The sequence below is a fragment of the Chelonus insularis genome, unplaced genomic scaffold (assembly GCF_013357705.1).
Source record: "Chelonus insularis isolate UGA/USDA-ARS -01 unplaced genomic scaffold, ASM1335770v1 contig_139_pilon, whole genome shotgun sequence".
Taxonomy (NCBI): domain Eukaryota; kingdom Metazoa; phylum Arthropoda; class Insecta; order Hymenoptera; family Braconidae; genus Chelonus; species Chelonus insularis.
The window spans coordinates 415,871-435,272 of NW_023276379.1; the positions used below are offsets into that span (position 1 = coordinate 415,871).

General features: G+C 30.2%; 3 protein-coding genes and 1 long non-coding RNA gene across 4 annotated transcripts; 3 read left to right on the plus strand and 1 right to left on the minus strand.

The window, feature by feature from the left end:
• The first annotated feature begins 60 nt into the window (after positions 1–60).
• On the plus strand, positions 61–2,929 carry LOC118074683 (synaptic vesicle glycoprotein 2B-like). The gene is made up of 10 exons (XM_035096105.1): positions 61–184; positions 327–488; positions 550–712; positions 789–910; positions 986–1,224; positions 1,289–1,467; positions 1,546–1,787; positions 2,009–2,168; positions 2,272–2,387; positions 2,531–2,929. The coding sequence occupies exons 1-10, from the start codon at positions 145–147 to the stop codon at positions 2,587–2,589; spliced, it is 1,482 nt and encodes a 493-aa protein (XP_034951996.1). The 5' UTR covers positions 61–144; the 3' UTR covers positions 2,590–2,929.
• Positions 2,930–3,063: 134 nt separating this feature from the next.
• LOC118074682 (uncharacterized) lies at positions 3,064–9,330 on the plus strand. Its single transcript, XM_035096104.1, has 11 exons — positions 3,064–4,100; positions 4,183–4,340; positions 4,427–4,594; positions 5,015–5,380; positions 5,459–5,603; positions 5,687–6,374; positions 6,457–6,692; positions 6,764–6,922; positions 6,994–7,368; positions 7,429–7,539; positions 7,710–9,330. The coding sequence occupies exons 1-11, from the start codon at positions 3,251–3,253 to the stop codon at positions 9,260–9,262; spliced, it is 4,809 nt and encodes a 1,602-aa protein (XP_034951995.1). The 5' UTR covers positions 3,064–3,250; the 3' UTR covers positions 9,263–9,330.
• Positions 9,331–13,847: 4,517 nt separating this feature from the next.
• Positions 13,848–14,758, minus strand: ato (atonal). The gene has a single exon (XM_035096143.1). The coding sequence runs from the start codon at positions 14,601–14,603 to the stop codon at positions 13,848–13,850; it is 756 nt and encodes a 251-aa protein (XP_034952034.1). The 5' UTR covers positions 14,604–14,758.
• A 2,150-nt stretch (positions 14,759–16,908) lies between these two features.
• Positions 16,909–18,278, plus strand: LOC118074711 (uncharacterized). Its single transcript, XR_004691226.1, has 3 exons — positions 16,909–17,246; positions 17,340–17,532; positions 17,826–18,278. It is a non-coding gene; the product is annotated as an uncharacterized lncRNA (long non-coding RNA).
• The last annotated feature ends 1,124 nt before the right edge of the window (positions 18,279–19,402 follow it).

The following is a 19,402-nucleotide window of genomic DNA, read 5'->3' on the forward strand; positions in this document are numbered from 1 at the left end:
GTTTCTTGGTTATTAAAAATATATTAAAGTGAAGGTGGTAACGAAACCTTACAATAGATAATAATTTTAACAATTCCGAAATCTTGGATTTGAAATAGTTATGAACAGTCAGCATTTTTTTTATCTATAATTTATCTGAGTATTATGACGAATGAAGGCTGTGAAAATATAATTAAAAAAACAGGCAAGTATGGAAGAAAGATTTGAATCAATACTGAATATTATTACAGATAAAACATAAGAAGAAATGTCATCTATTTATAAAATTATCTCTATAATATTTATCAGTGTTATATTGTTCATTTCAAAATTATAAATTCAAACAGGATGGGGACTTTGCCATTACGTTCTTATTGGGTTATGTGCATTAGCTACTCTAGCAGAAGCAGTAGCAACTCTAACAGTCTTGATCGTAACACCTTTATTGGCATGTGATTTAAAATTCAATAAAAATGATATCATGGCCTTGAATGCAACTTCATCACTAGGTAAATTTACAAATAAAAAAATACTGAAAATGAAAGCAAATTTTAATTGTCCTGTTTTTAGGAATGGCTATCGGTAGTTTTATCTTCGGAATCCTCTCAGACTATATTGGACGAAAAAATTTAATTCCAACAACAATGGTGATAATATTTTGCGCTTCAATTGGGCTTTCTTTTTCGCAAACTTATTTTTTTATAAGCTCAGCTATATTCATACTAGGAATAGGGTATAAAATATGAGACATTTATCATGCAGAAAAGCTTCGTTTGACTGAATGCCAAAATATATTGAATAATTTATAGAGCCGCTGGAAATAATATAATAGTACGAGTTTATTTAATTGAATGCCTTCCGGCTAAAAAAAGAGGTTCATACTTAGCATTGATTGATCTTATTTGGATAACCGGTTGTGTTTCAACGCTTGGTAAAATTCCTCTCTTTCATAATATTCTTCAATCACCATTATGATAATTAAAATAATTTTTTTATTACATACTAGGTTTATCCTGGTCTTTAGTTCCATCAATAATACGTATGCTTGAAAATGAGTTTCGTCCTAGTTCTTGGCGAGTTCTTGCAGGTTTAGGAGGTGCACCAAGTCTTATAATGGCTTGTGCTACAAGTCTTCTTCCACCTAGCCTTCGATATCTTCTCTATCGCCGACAACTTCAACAAGCTTTAGTTGTTCTCCAGCAAATGTTTGCCATCAACAATTCTCAACATGCAAACAACTTTCCAGTAATAGCATTCGATTAACATCTGCAACTTTGTTACACTTACTACGAACATTATTCTATTTTAGTTATGCAACTTAAACAACTGTGTAAGAGGAGATAACGATGACCCCACGATTAATCACTATTTGGATTTAGTTAGAGAATTTTTTCTGAAAATATGGAGACGAATAATTATTATTTGTTCACCATTTTTTATAAACAATACTTTGCTATTTATTTTAAGCAAATTATTACTATTCCCAAGGTATTAAATTTACCTTATTATAAATTTAATAATTATTCATGCATTTTAAAAGTAGAAATATTAATCATTCTAATTTAGTTTTATCTGGCTATTAATTTGGAAAATTCATTCAACACATCAATTAATTTCCAACCAAGAGTTATTATCAAATCAAACTTGTACCACACATGTTGGAGATATGGTCTCAAATTTTTTACATAATTGCCATGAAGTTAGAAATTCTAGTTTTAAACATTCCTTGATTTTTTTGTCAAGTTTTATATTAGGAGAACTTTTTCTTATATTTGGAATAGACATAATTGGCAGAAGAATATCTATATGTAAGTAATTCAAGTTTCATACACATATACTCAATACAGTAATATCCATTTGATCAAGAGCAGAAGTAAAATGTTTAAATATAACTTTAATCACTTGAGGCAGAAATTTTGACGTAATTATTGATCGTGCTTAAGATTCCTAAACTTATTCTATTATTGAGTATGATACAACAAATAAAATGCAAACTTTTAAATTTTCTAATAACAATATTAATTTTTAGTAACTTCTGGTATTGTTGGAGGAAGCGCAATCATTTGTCTTATTTTTACCACCCGATATGATGTTGAAATGGCACTCTCTATTTTGTTCCTCGCCTTTTATTCAGTTATTTACACATCTATAAATATTTCTATTTTGGAAAATTATCCAACTTCTGTTAGGTGAGTTGGTTGTTTACTTTGAATAAAATAAAAATTATGATTTAGATTATTGACGTTATAAATCACTTTTAGTAGGATGATTCTGATTTATTTTTATTTACAGAGGATCAATAATGGGATTGACAACAGTTCTTCCCCATGTAACATCATTCTTCATAAAAATGTTTTCACAAATCACCTGTTTAAAAAGTACTTATGCTGTTGCCAGTCTTTTAATAAGTAAGAAAAGCAAAAGAATATTGATGCATACATAAATTAATCTGCTTACCGTTATTTGATAAATTGTTTATGAAATACGCTACCCTAAATACCAAGTATGTTGATACTAACAAGAGCCTATAATTATCACATTCATTTTGCAGGCGCAACCATTGCTACGATGCCAATACCAGATTTAACTAACTCACCGATGCAGGAATAAAGAGTAAAGACCTTAGATAATTATCCATATAAATTATATTGTTCAAAATTATTCATGATATAAACTTAACTTATTTTAAACTTCCTAATAATTTTCAACATTTAAACTTCTTGATACAATTCAAAGGTATCTAAACTATTTCTGATTAATCAACAAATCGTTCAACAAAAATTCGAATAATGTTTTATATAACATAGTAAAAATTCAAACATTAAGGATATAAATAAATATTATACAAACATGTAACATTTAATGACACTCATAGCAGGTTCTTGTTGACTTTTAATACCTCAACGATAATGAAAAACTCGCAGAGTAGAGAGGAAGAAGAGGAAGAGAAAGAGGAAAGCTAAAATGATCTATTTTAAATCGAGTGTTGATGAAGAAGTTTGGCGCATGCTCTTACCATTTCTTCTCATTCTTCTTGTTCTTTTTCTTCCGTCTTTTTTAGCTCATGATCTAGTATCGTTTCTGCGTTTGAATAAGTAATATGTTAAGACATTACGTTATAAACATATAACAAGTGCAGTATTTTTTTAATTTCATTATTTCATCTAGCAATAATAAGAAAAATGCATTTGTTGCATCATGTGAATCATGTTTAAATTTAGATTAAATCAATGTTTCCAACTTGAACCGAGTTAAAATCAGATCTAGGGAGATGGAGTTACAAAATCATGTAAATATAATAGAAAAGAAAATGCATCGAACACGACGAAGATTTGAAACTAATCTTCCTACTCCACCTCCTGATCCTCAAGAACTTGATGGAGAACTTGAAGAAACATTGCCGGAAATAGAAAACTTATTAACTTCAGATTATGATAAATTACCTGCTTCCACTAGTACATCAGAAGCTGTTCCGTCAAGTATTACTGATGCTTTTGAACATTTGAGTAAATTATATGGATTAGTTGATGAAATTCTCAACCTTCGCAATCGAAATTCAAAACAGTTTCGTAGAATTCGAGAATTAGAAAAAATTAAGACGCTGAAAAAAGCTAACTCTGATCTAGAAAAGAGTTTATCTAATGGTCAAAGTATTCAAATCATCAATGAAGATTTAGGTTTCGCAGAATCTTTACTTGGCGCTATGCTGTCTAGTGGTTTTGAACTTCCAAGAAGATCTACTAATCTCAGCAGAGCATCCTCTTCTGCTCGAAGAAGTGGAAGTTTATCAGCATCTATTGAACAACGCCGAGTTTCTTATCCAGTTGTTATTGAAGTACCTCGAAGAAACTCAAATAGAGTTACTGTATCATCTGGTATTATTGAAAAAAAGAGACCGTCATTAATTACTGGGCAACCCAAAATTTCTAAATGGACTAGAGTTAAAGCAGCTTTTAAATGGGAAAAAGCTACTTGTAATGCCAATGAAACCGGTGATGCGGACTTTATGGTGCAATATTTAAAAATTCCTGACACTACTACAATATCTAATGAAATATCTGGACCACCAACACCAGTTGGAACTATATCTTCATCCTCATCTATTGACGATGTATTTCACAGTAAGTATATTCACATGTTAAAATTGTGTAAGAAATTATGCATCATAAAATTAGATGTAAATATTTGTTTTATAATCTTAAGAGCCACATCGACCTAGCAATCAGTTTTTGAAAGCCGGAATGAAGTATGATGAGACATCAGAACGTCATGACTCTGGTTCATCTAGGCGTAGTCAATCATTAGATGGAGAAATGTTGTCAACTCCAATTAATTTCAATATAAATTCTCGAACTGCTAAGGTGATAAATATTCTTATACTTATGATAAATTTAAAATTTAGTAAATAAAAAATTTCATATTTTTTATTTAAATAATTTTTTGGCAGGAAAATTATATTAAAAGAATGGACTATCGGATGCATAAAACACCGTGGGGCAAGATGAAAGACATTATACAGTTGAGAAGAGACAGCTTGGCGCGACAAACTAGCCGCCGAAATGAAGATAATCATTCGACTTCCAGTTTAGATTCAACAGACATCCATCGACTAGAGGTAGAATTGGTTAATTTTAAACAGTCATAACAAGCAACGTGACATTCAAAATTTAAATAAATGTCTAAATGCTATTTGCTTAAACCATCAACCATCTATCAGTATTTGAATTGAAATAGAGTTCGTCGATGTTCATTATAATACTTGAGGGTGTTAGTTCGCGTGCGTTAGCCCACTTACAAATTTAAAAATATCTCCACTGTATATGAAAACGTGAGATTCTTTTTCAGCTGTGCTGTTGAACTTATTATTTTTTTTTTGTTGTAATTTTATTACATCGGATTTCCTATTATAACAACTAATTTCATGCATTGGCGTACAAGAATATTTTGCTAAATATTTAAGCATGTAATTGATATACGATCAAAGAGATTATATCAAAAGTTCATCATTTTATATATTTTATTTTATTGGTAACAGGAAACAAAAATTCCACGAGTTAGAATAACATCTGATCCATCAACATCAACAACACCTTTGAAAAAATCTAGTCAAAGTACAACAGAATATCCGGATTTAGCATCTAGAAGATTAACGCCAACTCTGACGATCACAGTACCTTCAAGCGAGGAGTTACGCAGTGTATCATCGCCTGAATCTATTACACCTCCATTGCCTAGGCCTATTTCTGAATCTGGGAAGTCTGATGGATCATCACAAAGTGGTGAAATTTTGAAAGATAGAAATGGACAAATATCACCAAGTTTTTCAAACTCCGGAATACTTAAATATAGCATTGGAAAATCACGAAGCAATGTTAACAGTTCTGAAGAATATAAACGTCAAGTATGATCATTATTATTGATTACTGTTATTACTATTTTGGAGCTATAAAAAATTTAATATTAATAAAATTATTTTTAGCAATCATTCAAAGGTAATTCGCTTGAGTCTTCGCCTAAATTACCACGGAGAAATTCCAAGTGGAATAAAGTTAAAAGAGCATTTTTAACCAGCGCTACATCTGTTCCAACTAGTCCTAATAGAGTTTCTTCATACTTTTTCGATGGTAAGTGTTAAATTATTAAGAAAAAAAAATTACTAATGTATGCAATCTATAAGATAGAAAACTATATGATGCTTGATTGCTAGATGGTGAAACAGCAACAGGTTACAATGCTAGTGCCAGTGCAGAAGACTTGGATGATCCATCAAACCCAACAGTACAAGCAGAAATTCAACACAATTATCGTCTTCTTTACGATAAATTAGATAATGAATTCTACAGAAAACTTGCTGAATGGGAAAAATTAAAATCATCAAGTGGTCCTCTTAATTCAAAAGAATTTTCAAAAAAACAAACAAGTCGAGATAGAGAAATTGATAATCTTCGTTTATTAAATGAAGATCAGTTAACACCAGAATTTAGGAAAAAGCTTGATGAATGGAAACGTATGGGAAAAACTCAAGTAGCCATGGAAGCTAGATCCAATAATAAACGACGAATTACAGATTGGCAACTTTGGAGATCGCACTCGAAGGTTGAAGGCAAGATTGATTATCCAGGACGTGTATCAGAAGATTTTATGAAGAAAATGGAAGAATGGAAACGAATCAAAGCTACTGCTCGAAAGGATGATGATCATGAAGTTAAACGATCAGAAACTGAGAGAGATAATAATGATAACAAGAACTTTGAGATTGAAACAAATTTCAACCAAGACAAAGAAAGTCGTGAAAAATTATTTAGGAAATTTAAAAGCTGGAAAAGTCTTGAGGATGAAGAATTTAAACCTTTAGAAAGAGTCCTTTCTGCTATGGAAGCTGAAAGACAAACGCGGTAATTAAAAAAATTAATATGATGAATAACTCGATGCATTTATTATCAAACATATTTAAAATTTAATTTTTAATTTATTTAGATTGTCAAAACTACATCGAGTTGTTGGATCTACACCCGAAAATACTCAAGAAATATTAATTCATACATCAACTGGATTTTACCGCTTTGAAGGAATTTCCAGAAAGTTTACTAGAAAATTATATGAATGGGAAAAAAGTCAAGGAATTTCTCCAGAATTTTCGACATTTAGATTACTTGATCCTTTACGTCACGATATACCTTTTGGTACACGAAAAGTAGCATCAAATGTTCAGAGTAAGTAAGATTTAATAATTTTTATAGTTTGCTCACTACTTATTTTTACTGAATTAATTTTTTCTATCTAGTGGAAAATAGATCACGAAAGAATCTCAGTAGATCTAAATCAGTTGGAAGCATTCAGATAGAATCATGGAATAGTCAGAATGAAAAATCTTTAGCTCGACGACCATCAAGTTTATCATTGAATGACATGGAAAATTTGGATACTAGAAGTTGTATAGTTGGTAAGTTAATATTAAAAACTAATATATTTTTATGATTATTTCCTGATATAAATTTAATAAATCATATTCAGCTTCTTCAGTTCCAACAATTCCTGATGAAGAAGACACCTCAGAGGAAGTCGCTCTTGAAGATTTTGATTTAGAACCAGAAGTTGAGCCAGAAGCAATGATTGTCGATATCGAAGATGTTATAGAAGAGACTGCTAGCCCTTTAACCAAATCTCAACCACATCAAACTCCAGTTTATAGTGTTGCAGGAAGTGAAACAACCAGTATTGCTGTTCCTCTTGGAACAGTTACTACCAGACACGAATTATCGCCAATAGTTCTTGTAGAACCAGAGAGAGTTCAGCCAATGATCTGTGAAAAAGATGAAATGATAGAAAATGATTTCAAGCTTATAGAAACTAAGGATGAAATCTTGGGGAACGATAAATTTTTCAGAGGTAAAAATTCTCATGAATTAGCTAAAATTATAAAGCCAAAATAGAATTTTCTGATTTTAGAAAGTCCTGATCCACCGAGTCCGGTAATAATGAGTTCTGTAGCAACTACTGAAGAAAATGTACAATCCAGCAGTAACCCTACTGATGAATGGAAGATAACACAGTTAAACTGTAAGTGATTTATTAAATTTGATATAAAGAAATCTTATAATTAATTCTAATTAACATTTTGCTTTCACAAAAAATAAGTTTAATCATTAAATTTTTATAAATAAAAATAGATTATATATTAATACTTTTTATATAATTTAAACTTATTAATCATTTCAATTTGTTGAAAGATTCTGAAGATGAGGATGCTCTCACAAAAGTAGTAATTACGGTAGCCTGTAATTCATGGCAGAAAAGACAAGGCCTTAAAACTCGTCGTCTTACCGACTCTCAAGTGGGATATAAGTGGCAAAATAATATCAACAGTCTACCTGATGATGAAAAAGAGTCATCTAAAAATGAATCATCTTCTGCAATTACTTCTACTACAACTATAAATACAGTCGATACGATGAATGAATTTATTCAAATCTCTAAGAGTGAAAAAATAAAAATTGATGAAACAACATTGAATAAAATAGTTGTTCCTACAAGCTCAGGAACACTTGCAACTGTAGATTTAAATCCTGATGTAAATCTAATGAAAGTAAATACAGATAAAAATCAGGAAGATTTAAGTGTGAAGAAAGAAAGAAGAGATCCTAAAAGTATGTTGATAAAAACAAAAAAAATTGTCTTTTCACCCTTTAAACGTGAAAATAAAGGTAAAATGGATCCAGAAAATTTTTCGACTAAAACAGAAAATGAAAATAAATCTAGCTATTTGAACCAATGTACAAATGCTGAATTAGAAAAAAAAGAAGTGGAACGATTATCAATTCCACGATCACCAATTCCAGCAAGAAAAGAATATAAAATATCTCCACCTAAAGATGCAGCTCCTAGTATTAAGATGATGATCAAAAAATATAATGAAAAGTTGGAAAACTCTTCAGGACATGCAACTGGATCAACAACTAGCAGTGGGAGCAATTCACCAATATGGCGATCACCAGTTAATGAAAGAAGAATCAGAGATCGGCTAGAAAAATATCAAGAGGAAGTACGAAAAGCTATTGCTGGACCAATGTACCATAAAAATCTACCAACAAAAAGTGCTACGGTTGATTTTTCCTCTAAAATATCATCAACTAAAGCTGAAAATACATTAATTAACTCATCACCTAGTATCGTAAAAAGCAAAACTTCGCCACAAATAAGTGAACAAACTGTTTCCATCACTCAAGATAAAAATAAAAATTCTTCTTCAACTTCATTGCGAGCTATGATGATTCAAAAAGCTAAAGAAGATTTTCTTTTAGGTGTTTCTGAAAGAATTACCAGTAGTAATGAATCTAATCAAAAAGAAATTGTGGAGAATCATCAGAATAATTACAAAAATTTACGAGTGAGACCTAAAGATTTACAAAATTTATCACGATTAGATTTAGTAAAGTCTGCAAGTGTTGGAATGATAAATGTAGATTCAGATACTTTAGGAAGACTTGATCAGTTAACATCACGAGGATGTGATTCTCTGCCTAGGTCTTCAGAACAATGGAGGGAGCAAGTTAATAAATGTAATAAAGAATCTACGAGTAAATTTCATCAAATAGTAAACAAGTTTAAGCGAACAAAACATAGAAAATCTAAAGAAATTGGAGATATGAGTACAGTTTCTGTTCTTTGCAGACAAAGTTTGTTAATTGACATAGTTGGGACTTCTAAAAGCTGTCCAACCACTCCATCTCCCAAGTATGATAATGAAGCTGATCAAAAGAATATGATGCGTAAAAGTAGATAAACTATATAACATTATTTTGTATTTTTAATACTAATGACTTTATTCAATTATAATAATTCTATTAAAAATAAATCCTCTCATTATTTAACGTTTTATTATGCATATATATATTTATATATATATATAGATGTGCATTTGACTGAATTATAATTTTTATTTGTATCGTAATGAGTATTATTTTAAAAAATAAGTTAAAATTTTATAGATTTGGTAGCATCTTTTGTAATAGAATGCTAAAAACCAAAATTATTTTTGCGTAACAAATGAAAGTTATCATAATACCTAAAAAATAATGAAAAAAAAGAAATGATGACATTGTTTTTTTTTTTTTAATAAAACGCTTGAAAATTAGTATCAAATAAGAAGTTATATAGTGGTGAAGGAACAAAAAAGGCCATGACAAGAAAAAGAAATCGATCGAGATAGAAAAGCCACACATAGAATAGAGTATAAAAGCCACCCTAAGAGTTTAAATCTTAGAGCAATGAACCGACAAAAACTCCCGGGGTCCAAACCCTGCGTGGTGTTATTGTTCCTGTACAAACGCGTGAGAGCAACCCTCAGCTATGTTTTTTATAATTCACTTCTTTCACCAGTTTATCCTTACGTCTTCGTGTGTGTTCTATCAAGAGTCTCACGTTCTTTCATATTAAACTTCAATTAAGCTATCAACTCAGCTGTACCCAAATGTTATTGAATTTGGTCCGTGAATATCAAAAATTTATTTTATCGACTATTTTCATGATGCCTATGGAAAATGACTATATCATAAAAAATCTTCTTTTGTTACTTATTGTGAATTTTTCAGGTGCACAAATGACAATTATCATTCTTGCATCTTATCAAAAAAACCCACAATAGTAATCATTTTTATAATAAAATTATTTATATACATTTTATATTTTTTATAATAATAATAATCATATGTATGCATGAAACAATTTACAGTAAAAAATATTGGACAAAGACTTTCATAACTTTTTTTTTATGTACAAACGATTTTTATTATTCAAATGTTATTATCACATTATATGTTAGAAAATGATAAATTTATTGTTTAATAATATACGTAGATATATTGTATAAAAACTATCATTGTATGTAAACTTTCGGCTGAATATGTTAACCCAACCATTGGACTCTCATAAATTGTACGATACATGATTCGACATGTCTTTGAAGAATGTAACAAAGAAGATTAAATACATACATAATAAAGGGAAATGAAAATTTGATGCTAATTTGGAATGTTTGTATAATCTTTCGACTGGACCAATCATCGTCACAAACTACACAAAAATGAGTTTCCGAGAGATTACGTGAAATATAAGTCAGCATAAAAAATGTTATTCAGAAGTTAATTTATGAACCGTATTTCTGCAACGTAAATCTTATACAGAGGTGTTTTAAGACCATAATAACCGTACAGTATGATCGCGAACGTGCCATCACTTTGAAGAGATATAATTGTTGATGATTATTCTTTCCGTTAGGATTGTAAAAACAGTTCTAATTTTCTTCCAATAGCATTTTTGGTCTTTACCTGAGAATTAGTTAATAATAAACTTATAATTAGACTGTTATATTTTTAATTTAATTTATTACTAACATTAACTCCAAAGTATTTTTTTTCGTTGGAAAATTGTCTGTAATAAATTATTGTACATCATCCAGTCCATTCAATATTATTTATTCAGACATGTTTGAATTATTACTTCAATAGAGTTTTTTAATTTTATTTGGCTCAAGTACAGGTGCATCGCCGAGACAAATTTCAACGACTTATTGTATTGATCGTGCAGATTTCTGATTCAAGATTACATTATTCTTACGTCCAATGTTCCGATAGAGCCACTTGAGGTAGTTTAGCAAATTTAAATAAAGCAATCTGGTGATCAGACGAGCAGTAAAGCAAAAGCAACAGTAGCTAAAATATTTTATAGAAGCGGCAAAATACTTTGTTCTTTTTCATTCTTTGACTTTTTATTATTATTATTATTTTGTTTATCTACTCACTTGCTGGTTTATTCTCTTAATGTGTTACTAAAAAATTTTTTGTGACACTCAATTAATTACGAAGACAAATATTTACATTCTTAACCTTTTTTTGCTCATTAGAATGAGTCTTTATTGGCATTCCTCTTCTATCTAATTCTCACATTCTTCTCATCTCGAAAATTCAATGATTAAATCTTGTTACTATACTTTAGAACTGTTTTAAATTTCAATCTTTACTTCATCTTTCAAGCAAAACAATATTAAATCCTGAATTTTAGATTAACACGAGTTTGCGTCACATAAAAGAAAATGATGAGGATCAGATCGGGGTGGTCTAACGGAAGTCTATTGAATTTTTTTCTGACATCACATCGGAAACCTTTCTGCACTTCCGTGCGCATACGAGCTTCCATATTAACGTAACCTCAAAATTTAAAAGCCGTATAGGATTGATAAGCATTTCATATTCTTTTTGAATTTATGAAATGCGTGCGTGGTTATGAGTGCTACTGGATTATAGGCTTGAAAGACATTTAGTCACTAAATTTTGGTATTGGTCTCGACGCTTAAATTTATTGTACAGCTTCTCTCAGGTAAACTCTGCGGTTCGCCACACTCCGCCTCTGATCCCTGCGACCTGTAGCCGTTTCATGTTTTAACCATTGTCAAGTTATGGTAAAGAAAATAATCGAAGAAAGGATTTTAGTCGGTTTTCACCATTTTCAATAGCTGCTCTAGTTTGTATAATCAAAAATTAACATTATTTTTCTTCCAGGTTTATTCATCTGTATGGATGCAGGTGACAGGACAATTCTTTAATACACATGAATAATTTTTGTATTGACGGTTTGCTTATAATCTCATGGGAAATATGCCGAACTGTATATACCAATATCAATGTTAAGCTTGGTTAAAATCAGTGAATGAATTATGGTGAAGAGTTGATCGTTTCCCTTGGCACGCGTCACATATTCTCAAGAGACACGTGTAATATAGGCTGCGTAATTAATCACAACTTACTCTTCAAATAAATAAATTTAATTTGTTATCATAGTAAGAAAAAAGGTATAGTATAATATTAATACAATTTTAAAATATGTTTTGTTTTTATTATATAAAAAATCAATAATATAACTTTTTAGATTTGAAATAATTATTATTAAAACAGTCACATAATTCTCAGTATGCTTGATGGTAAAAAAAAAATCATTAAAGTTGAGTTGTTTTCTAATTTCAAACAACACTTTAGTTTCTACCAATAGAGATATCAATATTAAATTAACAAAATTCTAATTTTATAAATAATTAGTCAAATAATTTAAAATTATTCTCCGATGACTGTTACTATTCTCTTCAAAATAACTACAAATAATATATTTTTTGTATGAAAAATTTTATATTTAGTAACGGTTCAGTTGTTAAGTCTGCACTTTTATATGTCAGATAAAAAATCGAAAAAAAGGTAGTGAACATAATCGCATATATATTGTATAGTCGATTAAACCCGTCATTAAGAGAGCATTTATGAGAGGAGCAGAAAGAAAATGGACCTCCATGATGCGGAAAACTGTCGGCTTGCACTATTATAAGTGCACCGCGAAAGTATTAAGTACGTTCCACAAGGTGTTTTAACGCGCTTATGAGGTTCTATGAGCATGCCGCCCAGTGCAGCGTATTAAAGCGTTCAAGACCCCACTGACTGAATTGTTAAAGACGTAAGAAAAGTGCCACTATTTTTTTATATGACTTTAATATCTTGACCACTAGTTTTACTGTAATAAGTCTTTCTAAATGTTGTTTCTATATTTCTTCGTATATCATTATTTATCAGTATAGTTTCTCTTGATGAATGAGTCTAGAAAGTTGATGGGTGGTCTTATTATAAATTTAGGTAACTCATAAGCTTTTCTAATAACATAATTGCACTCAAGAAATAGATAAATGTTAAATAGCCAACGAATCAGAAATAATTTTGGTGTGAAAAGTAATAAAATTACTTTAAAAAACTAAATAAATGCAGATAATTGGTAAAATAGGAAATAATGAAATTTAATACGAAATTTAAAACATTAGGAGCGAATAGTGCTTCTCAAATTGCCTTGTAACAGAGCACCAGGCATGGATGGTACTCAGATGACAACCAGGACCACCGATGATGTTTAATGTCACCATCCTTTTAACCCAACTACTTTTAACAATAAGAGGATATTTAAAATACGGTAAAAATGAAATTAATTTATTTTTTTTATTTAAATATGTTTCGTTTTAAAAACAGTCTCTCAAGTTTTATGCATGTTGATATGCCATTCGTATATTACAAAATAATGTCTAAAATTAATTATTTTCAGTATACATTTTTTTTACTTAAACTATTAATTTAATTACTATACAAAATTTACATTAGAATCTGAAAAATATTTATCAAAAAATATAATTGAAAATTCAACTTCAGATTCGAGAATATATTATTATAGCTTCAGATATTCATTCATACTTGGTTAAACTAGGTACTTAAAAAGTATGTACTACAAAAATATATAACAGTCTCTTTTTGCACAAAACTATTCTAAAATTGTTAACAAAGTAATCATTGAAGTAAATCATACAATGCAGTAATATAAGATTGTGCCATTTGGAGTGTTTCATATTTAGATAATTGTCTATCATTTCCTAAAGATGGTAAGTAAGTACGAAGTCTATCAAATGCTTTATTGAGATTCTGCATTCGTCTTCTTTCTCTGGCATTAGCAGCCAGTCTTCGTTTCTTGACAACTGTTGAACTTACATATTTTCCACGTCTTCTAGGTTCTTCTACTTCACTTGCACCACCATCGCTTTCCAAATCCATCTCCACACAATCAGAAAATGAACTGGAACTGACGATACTACGGCTGGATAACTTTTCTTCATTGTGATCTACTTGATTTTCTTCTTCTTCATGATTAACACCACTTAACTGAACATGAACTTGTAGACGACGCTTACTGGATTCATGCAAACTACGACGGTCAGTACGCTTCCTTTTAGCTGGTTGTTGATGAGTAAATTGGTTTATATGCATTTCATGTGATTCGCAAATTGATCGATCTTCAGACGTGAAAGAAATAGTTGTGGATGGACTAACTGATCGTAGACTTGCTGGTGGGCTTGGAGTATTCCAACCATCACTGTTGTTTTCGTATAGAACACAATGAGGTTGAACTGTTAATACTGAGCTCACTGGTGGTAATAAGACACTTTTATCTTTCACGTAGGTATACTCTGGTAATTCTAAGTATGTTGGTGTATTGTCTTCTTGAGTTGGAAACATATAACCGTATCTGAACATTTCTTGAAGCTCCATAATTATTAAAAATTAAATTTTATTTGTTAACTTCACAATACCACACACTTCTTCAATATTTTTAATATTTTTTGTAATTTCAATACTGAAACGTGTTTACTAGGATTGTATATTTTGTTACTTTGATGTGTTCTAGGGCTTTAAGTTAGAACTGAACTTCTCCCTCAACTTCTGAAGAGATTCTGAGGTGGGAATTGCTTGATGCCGGAATTTATGTGCTTGGGGAGCAAGGCACCCTCGTGCAGCACGTGCCTTCTGACCAATAGAAACAGAGAATCATTCCCCACCTATTACTTTTGGGTCAGCTTACAATAACGCCCAGAGAATTCATAACAGGTGGCTCCGGCGCCTGTACCTGTGCATTTAAACCTATCTCCTTCTTCAGTTTCTTCTTCTGCTTTAACTTATTTTTCCTTTGCTGTTTCTATGTTTTTTAGATTCTGTTTTTACCTTATTACTTTCCGCACAATCGCGTGACTTAAAAATAAGCTCAAAGTCGGAACGATTTTCTGATTTGCGTAAAATATTTAAAAAGTAGGACCAACACCATCTTAACTTATCGGGGCAAAAGTTTTAATTAAAACATACTCGTTACTTTATATAATCGCTTACACAATTTTATATCCTTTAATAGAACGAAATGTATAGTGCACTACCATGGTAAAAATAATTGAGAGTGAAAATTATCCTTGCACTTAGAACAAGCCTGAGGCTTTAGAAAAAAAAATAACCACGTGTTCGTGTTAATGTTATTTAAAAGAAGCAAATTTACTTTAAAGAGAAGAGATTTTATTTTTCAAATGTTGAATCTTTTTAATTTTAAAAAATATTCTGAGAAAATATTACATTTTAGTTAACTAGTCAACTATTTTTAAAAAGAAATTTAATTTTTAAATAAACCATCAGTTAAACTGTTATTGAATAGAAAGAAAAATTTTGTACAATTCAATTCGGAAACAAAAAATAATGATGTTCATGACGAATTTATTTTCAGTACTACTTCGATAAATCTTAGAAAAAATTTGCTGATTTTCGTCATTAAATAGTTGTTTCAACACCATTTTTTCTATTGTTTTTGTTTTGTCGGCTTTTTTCTTCTCTTTTGTTTAGCTCTATTACCACTAGCCCTCAATTGTCAAGTCATTCAGAGAGAATCAGTAGCTGCAAGGTTTTTCACTTGCTAATGACTGCTAAGCCATATCCACCATCCCTTATCCATTCTTAAGTTTTTTCACCTAATTGACTGCTGCAGGTCTTGACATATCGTTAATACGTGCGTGCATTTGAGCTAATGATTCTTAGAAACGAAAATCAATTTCATAGGCCGACGCCTCTTAGTGTTCCGGCTTGTCGGGAGAATCAAATGAATGAAAATACTTTCCGACAAAGTCTTTTTCAATCTCGCTGACCTATTTCCGATTTGATTCGGTTCAAATTTTTTTTATGGAGAAAACCAGTGCATTTTTTTAATGGTACAACTAAAAACTTTTGTTTTCCATATCAAAAGGGAGAAAAATTATAAAATTTCCAAAATTAATAAATTTTTAAAATTTATAGGGGAATTATTCACAGCAATTCATTATCATTTAAATAAGAATCTAATTTTTAATCGATAGTTTGTTAATTTTATTTATATTTATCGAAACATACACAATTTTGAAAAATATTTTTTTTTGCTTATTATACAAATTGTATGGTTAAGATTTTTTAAATCAATCATTTAATTTTCTAAAAGTATTTTTGCACGATTTCTAAAAAAATATCGCGAAAGTAATTTAAAAGGGAAAATATCGATACGTTGTCTAAAAAAGATGCAAATACCTTAGGGGCATAAGGTCCAGTTACGTCTTCTCTCGCTCAATTAGCAGAAACAGGTAGGATAAAGTTTTGCGGTGAGCACGAAGGTGGTCCAGTCTAACTGGCAACCCGATCTCTTGTTATACATTTTTCTCTTTCTATCTTATCTCATTTACTCTAGTCCTCTTTCTCGTTTTTTTACCTCTTTGTCACTAGAAAACACAAGAACCCTTATTGTATTTCGCGATTGGCCCGTGGGCCTTCGATAAATTCCCTAAGTAGTAGACCCATGTGATAATCCTCCAAGCTTTCAGGGTTTTTAACTTTTTAGTACACACTTTATTGTTCATTCAAAAATAACATTCCACAAGAAATGAATTGATTTCACACCTTTTTACCTAAATTACTTATTAGATGGGCGAAAAAGGTTTTCTAAAGAATTTTAGTAATGATCAAAAGAAAAATTCAAAACAATGAAAGAAAATTTGATTTATCTGAACAACCTTATAAATTTATGACTGTTATGAATAAATCAATTTTAAAACGAAAATTAATATTTAACAATAGAATTGCTGAGAAAAACATCATGAGTGTAATAACGAATTACTTTCATTCATCATGATCTAAATCCAAAATACCATGCAAGCTTGAACCTAGTAATTATGTTTTAAATCCTGAATTCTATTCAACAAAAACAACTGCAATATGTTTGATATATAAATATCCAGATTGTGACTTCTATTGAATAGAAAAAATTGGAATGTTCTTTTTTAGCAAGGGCTGTTTTAAAAATTTTTTTAAATAGCCAAAACAAAGCAAATCATGTGAAAGTATCCGTTGAGAAAGGTGAGGGATGTACTGGTGCATGAATTAATAAAGTGGAAAAAAATAATTCTTTTTTCTTTGAGGGCGGCCGATTTTTTGTAGCTACATTTTTAGTTTCAGATGGGCGTGAACCAAGTAATTAAATACAAAGTGAACTCATTTGGTGGAGCTCAGTGGCAAATAACATGTTTCATTCGTCCCAACAACTAGCCGTTATTTATGGGAGCACATATATGAAGATTTAGAATGTGAAGCAAAATTCGAATGGAGGTCTACCACCGATAGACCTTTTAAACTTGAATTCAAGGTATATATAAAGACGTTTTCGATTAGTGATTGATAGTTACCAGTGTTCAGATTTCTGAAATAAATTGATCGAATAATCCTTAATTGAGAATTTTCGGGTTACTGCTTGGGATAATGAAGACATTTAATAACAAATTTATAATCGAAACTTCACTTTAATATATAGAATGTTTGAAATGAAAAATCCCTTTTAAATTTTTTATTCAGTAGTCTGTGAATTTTTTTTTTGTTCTTTTTGATTACTAATTTTTAAAATAAATGTTATTAAAAATGTATATTTTTTTCTTAAAATAGCGCATAGTGTAGCTGAATAATCAATAAGCAAAGTCTCGACGGAAAGCCCGAGGGGACGTTTCTAAAGCACGAACGTCGGCACTTGTTGTTCACTAAAGACGAAAAATAAAAATATAGAACATAAGCGCGCGAGAGAACAAGATCACGAACCAAAGGAGACGAATCTTCTTAGAAGTCGATCATCACATTATGCAGTTCCGCTACCACATTTCCAATTACCTTTAACGAGGATCCATCTATAACCTTCAGAAGATCATTTCGTAGCAAAGCTATCGAAATTATATATTTAATTTTCTATAAAAATAACAATAACAGAATTACAGATACTGGTAGACATTAAATGAATAATTTTTACATGCATAAACGTGAATTTGTCATCCAGATTGTGAAGAACAAGTAGGTTGGATCATATGCAACAAATTTGGATCATATGAGACTACGTCGATATAAAAATTCAAGGAATATTGTTACCACAGGTAAATTATCAAATAACAATTTATTGAATGATGATCATATTTTTTAATTTATTTTCTTATTCAATATAATTTTTTATCCAAAGTTGAAAGCAGTGAATTTTTTTATATTTATTTTTTTCTATTTAATTTCTAATGGTTTATTCTATGTATTTAACTTAAATGTGACAAAATTTGTACGAATATTAGAGAATTACATAAGAGAGATTATAATTCTGTAGGTAAAGATTTATATTCTGATCAAGTATAAAAAAAGCAAAAAAGTAAGGGTTGAAAGCTGGGAACTGATGGGGATTGAGATTTTAGAGGGTCTCCAAATAACCTTTGAAATTCATTCATTTCATTCTCCAATCGCTGTTTAATATTCAATATCAAAATTGAATATAGTGTTACCATTAGTTTGTTCCTGGGACGCGTATATGCAAAATTTAATAGCGAACCCTTCTGTGTGGTCCATGTATTCAAAACACTGCAAAAAATATCTTCACGATTATATTTGCGTATGATAATTCTTTCTAATAAATCGAATACAATAAAACATTTTACAGTAAATGTCAACTGTTAAAGATAAAAAAAACAAGCATTTGAATATTTTGATTATATTAAAAATAAATACGATTAATCAACAAAAAGCATGGAATTGTTGTTATGTTTGAATTATTATAATTTGTGTATTTTATTTTAGAAAAGAAGTTTGACAAACTTTGGTCCCTAATTGACGTAAAAGGCTCCAATTTCTGTCATGGTGGCCTCAAAGCTAGAAAAGACTCGGTTTATTTCTTCAACAGATTATTTTCTTCACAATAACCGTATCTAACTTCACTACTTAAATTCCATCCCTCATATTCTTTTTAGGAAAAATCTTAAAATATGACACGAAACAGACACTAATTTTAAAAAACTAGTTCAGCAATCTTTGACGATGGTGAAATTTGGAATTATTTAGAATTTCAATATAAAGAAATCTCTTCGTGGTAAAAATTAACATAATGTGATCTCTTGAAGTTTACGTTCTCATCTCCAGTAGAGCACGATAATAAACGAGAGTCGATTGTTTTCATATTAAAATATTGCCTGAAGCTCAACACGCAATTAATCAATAAC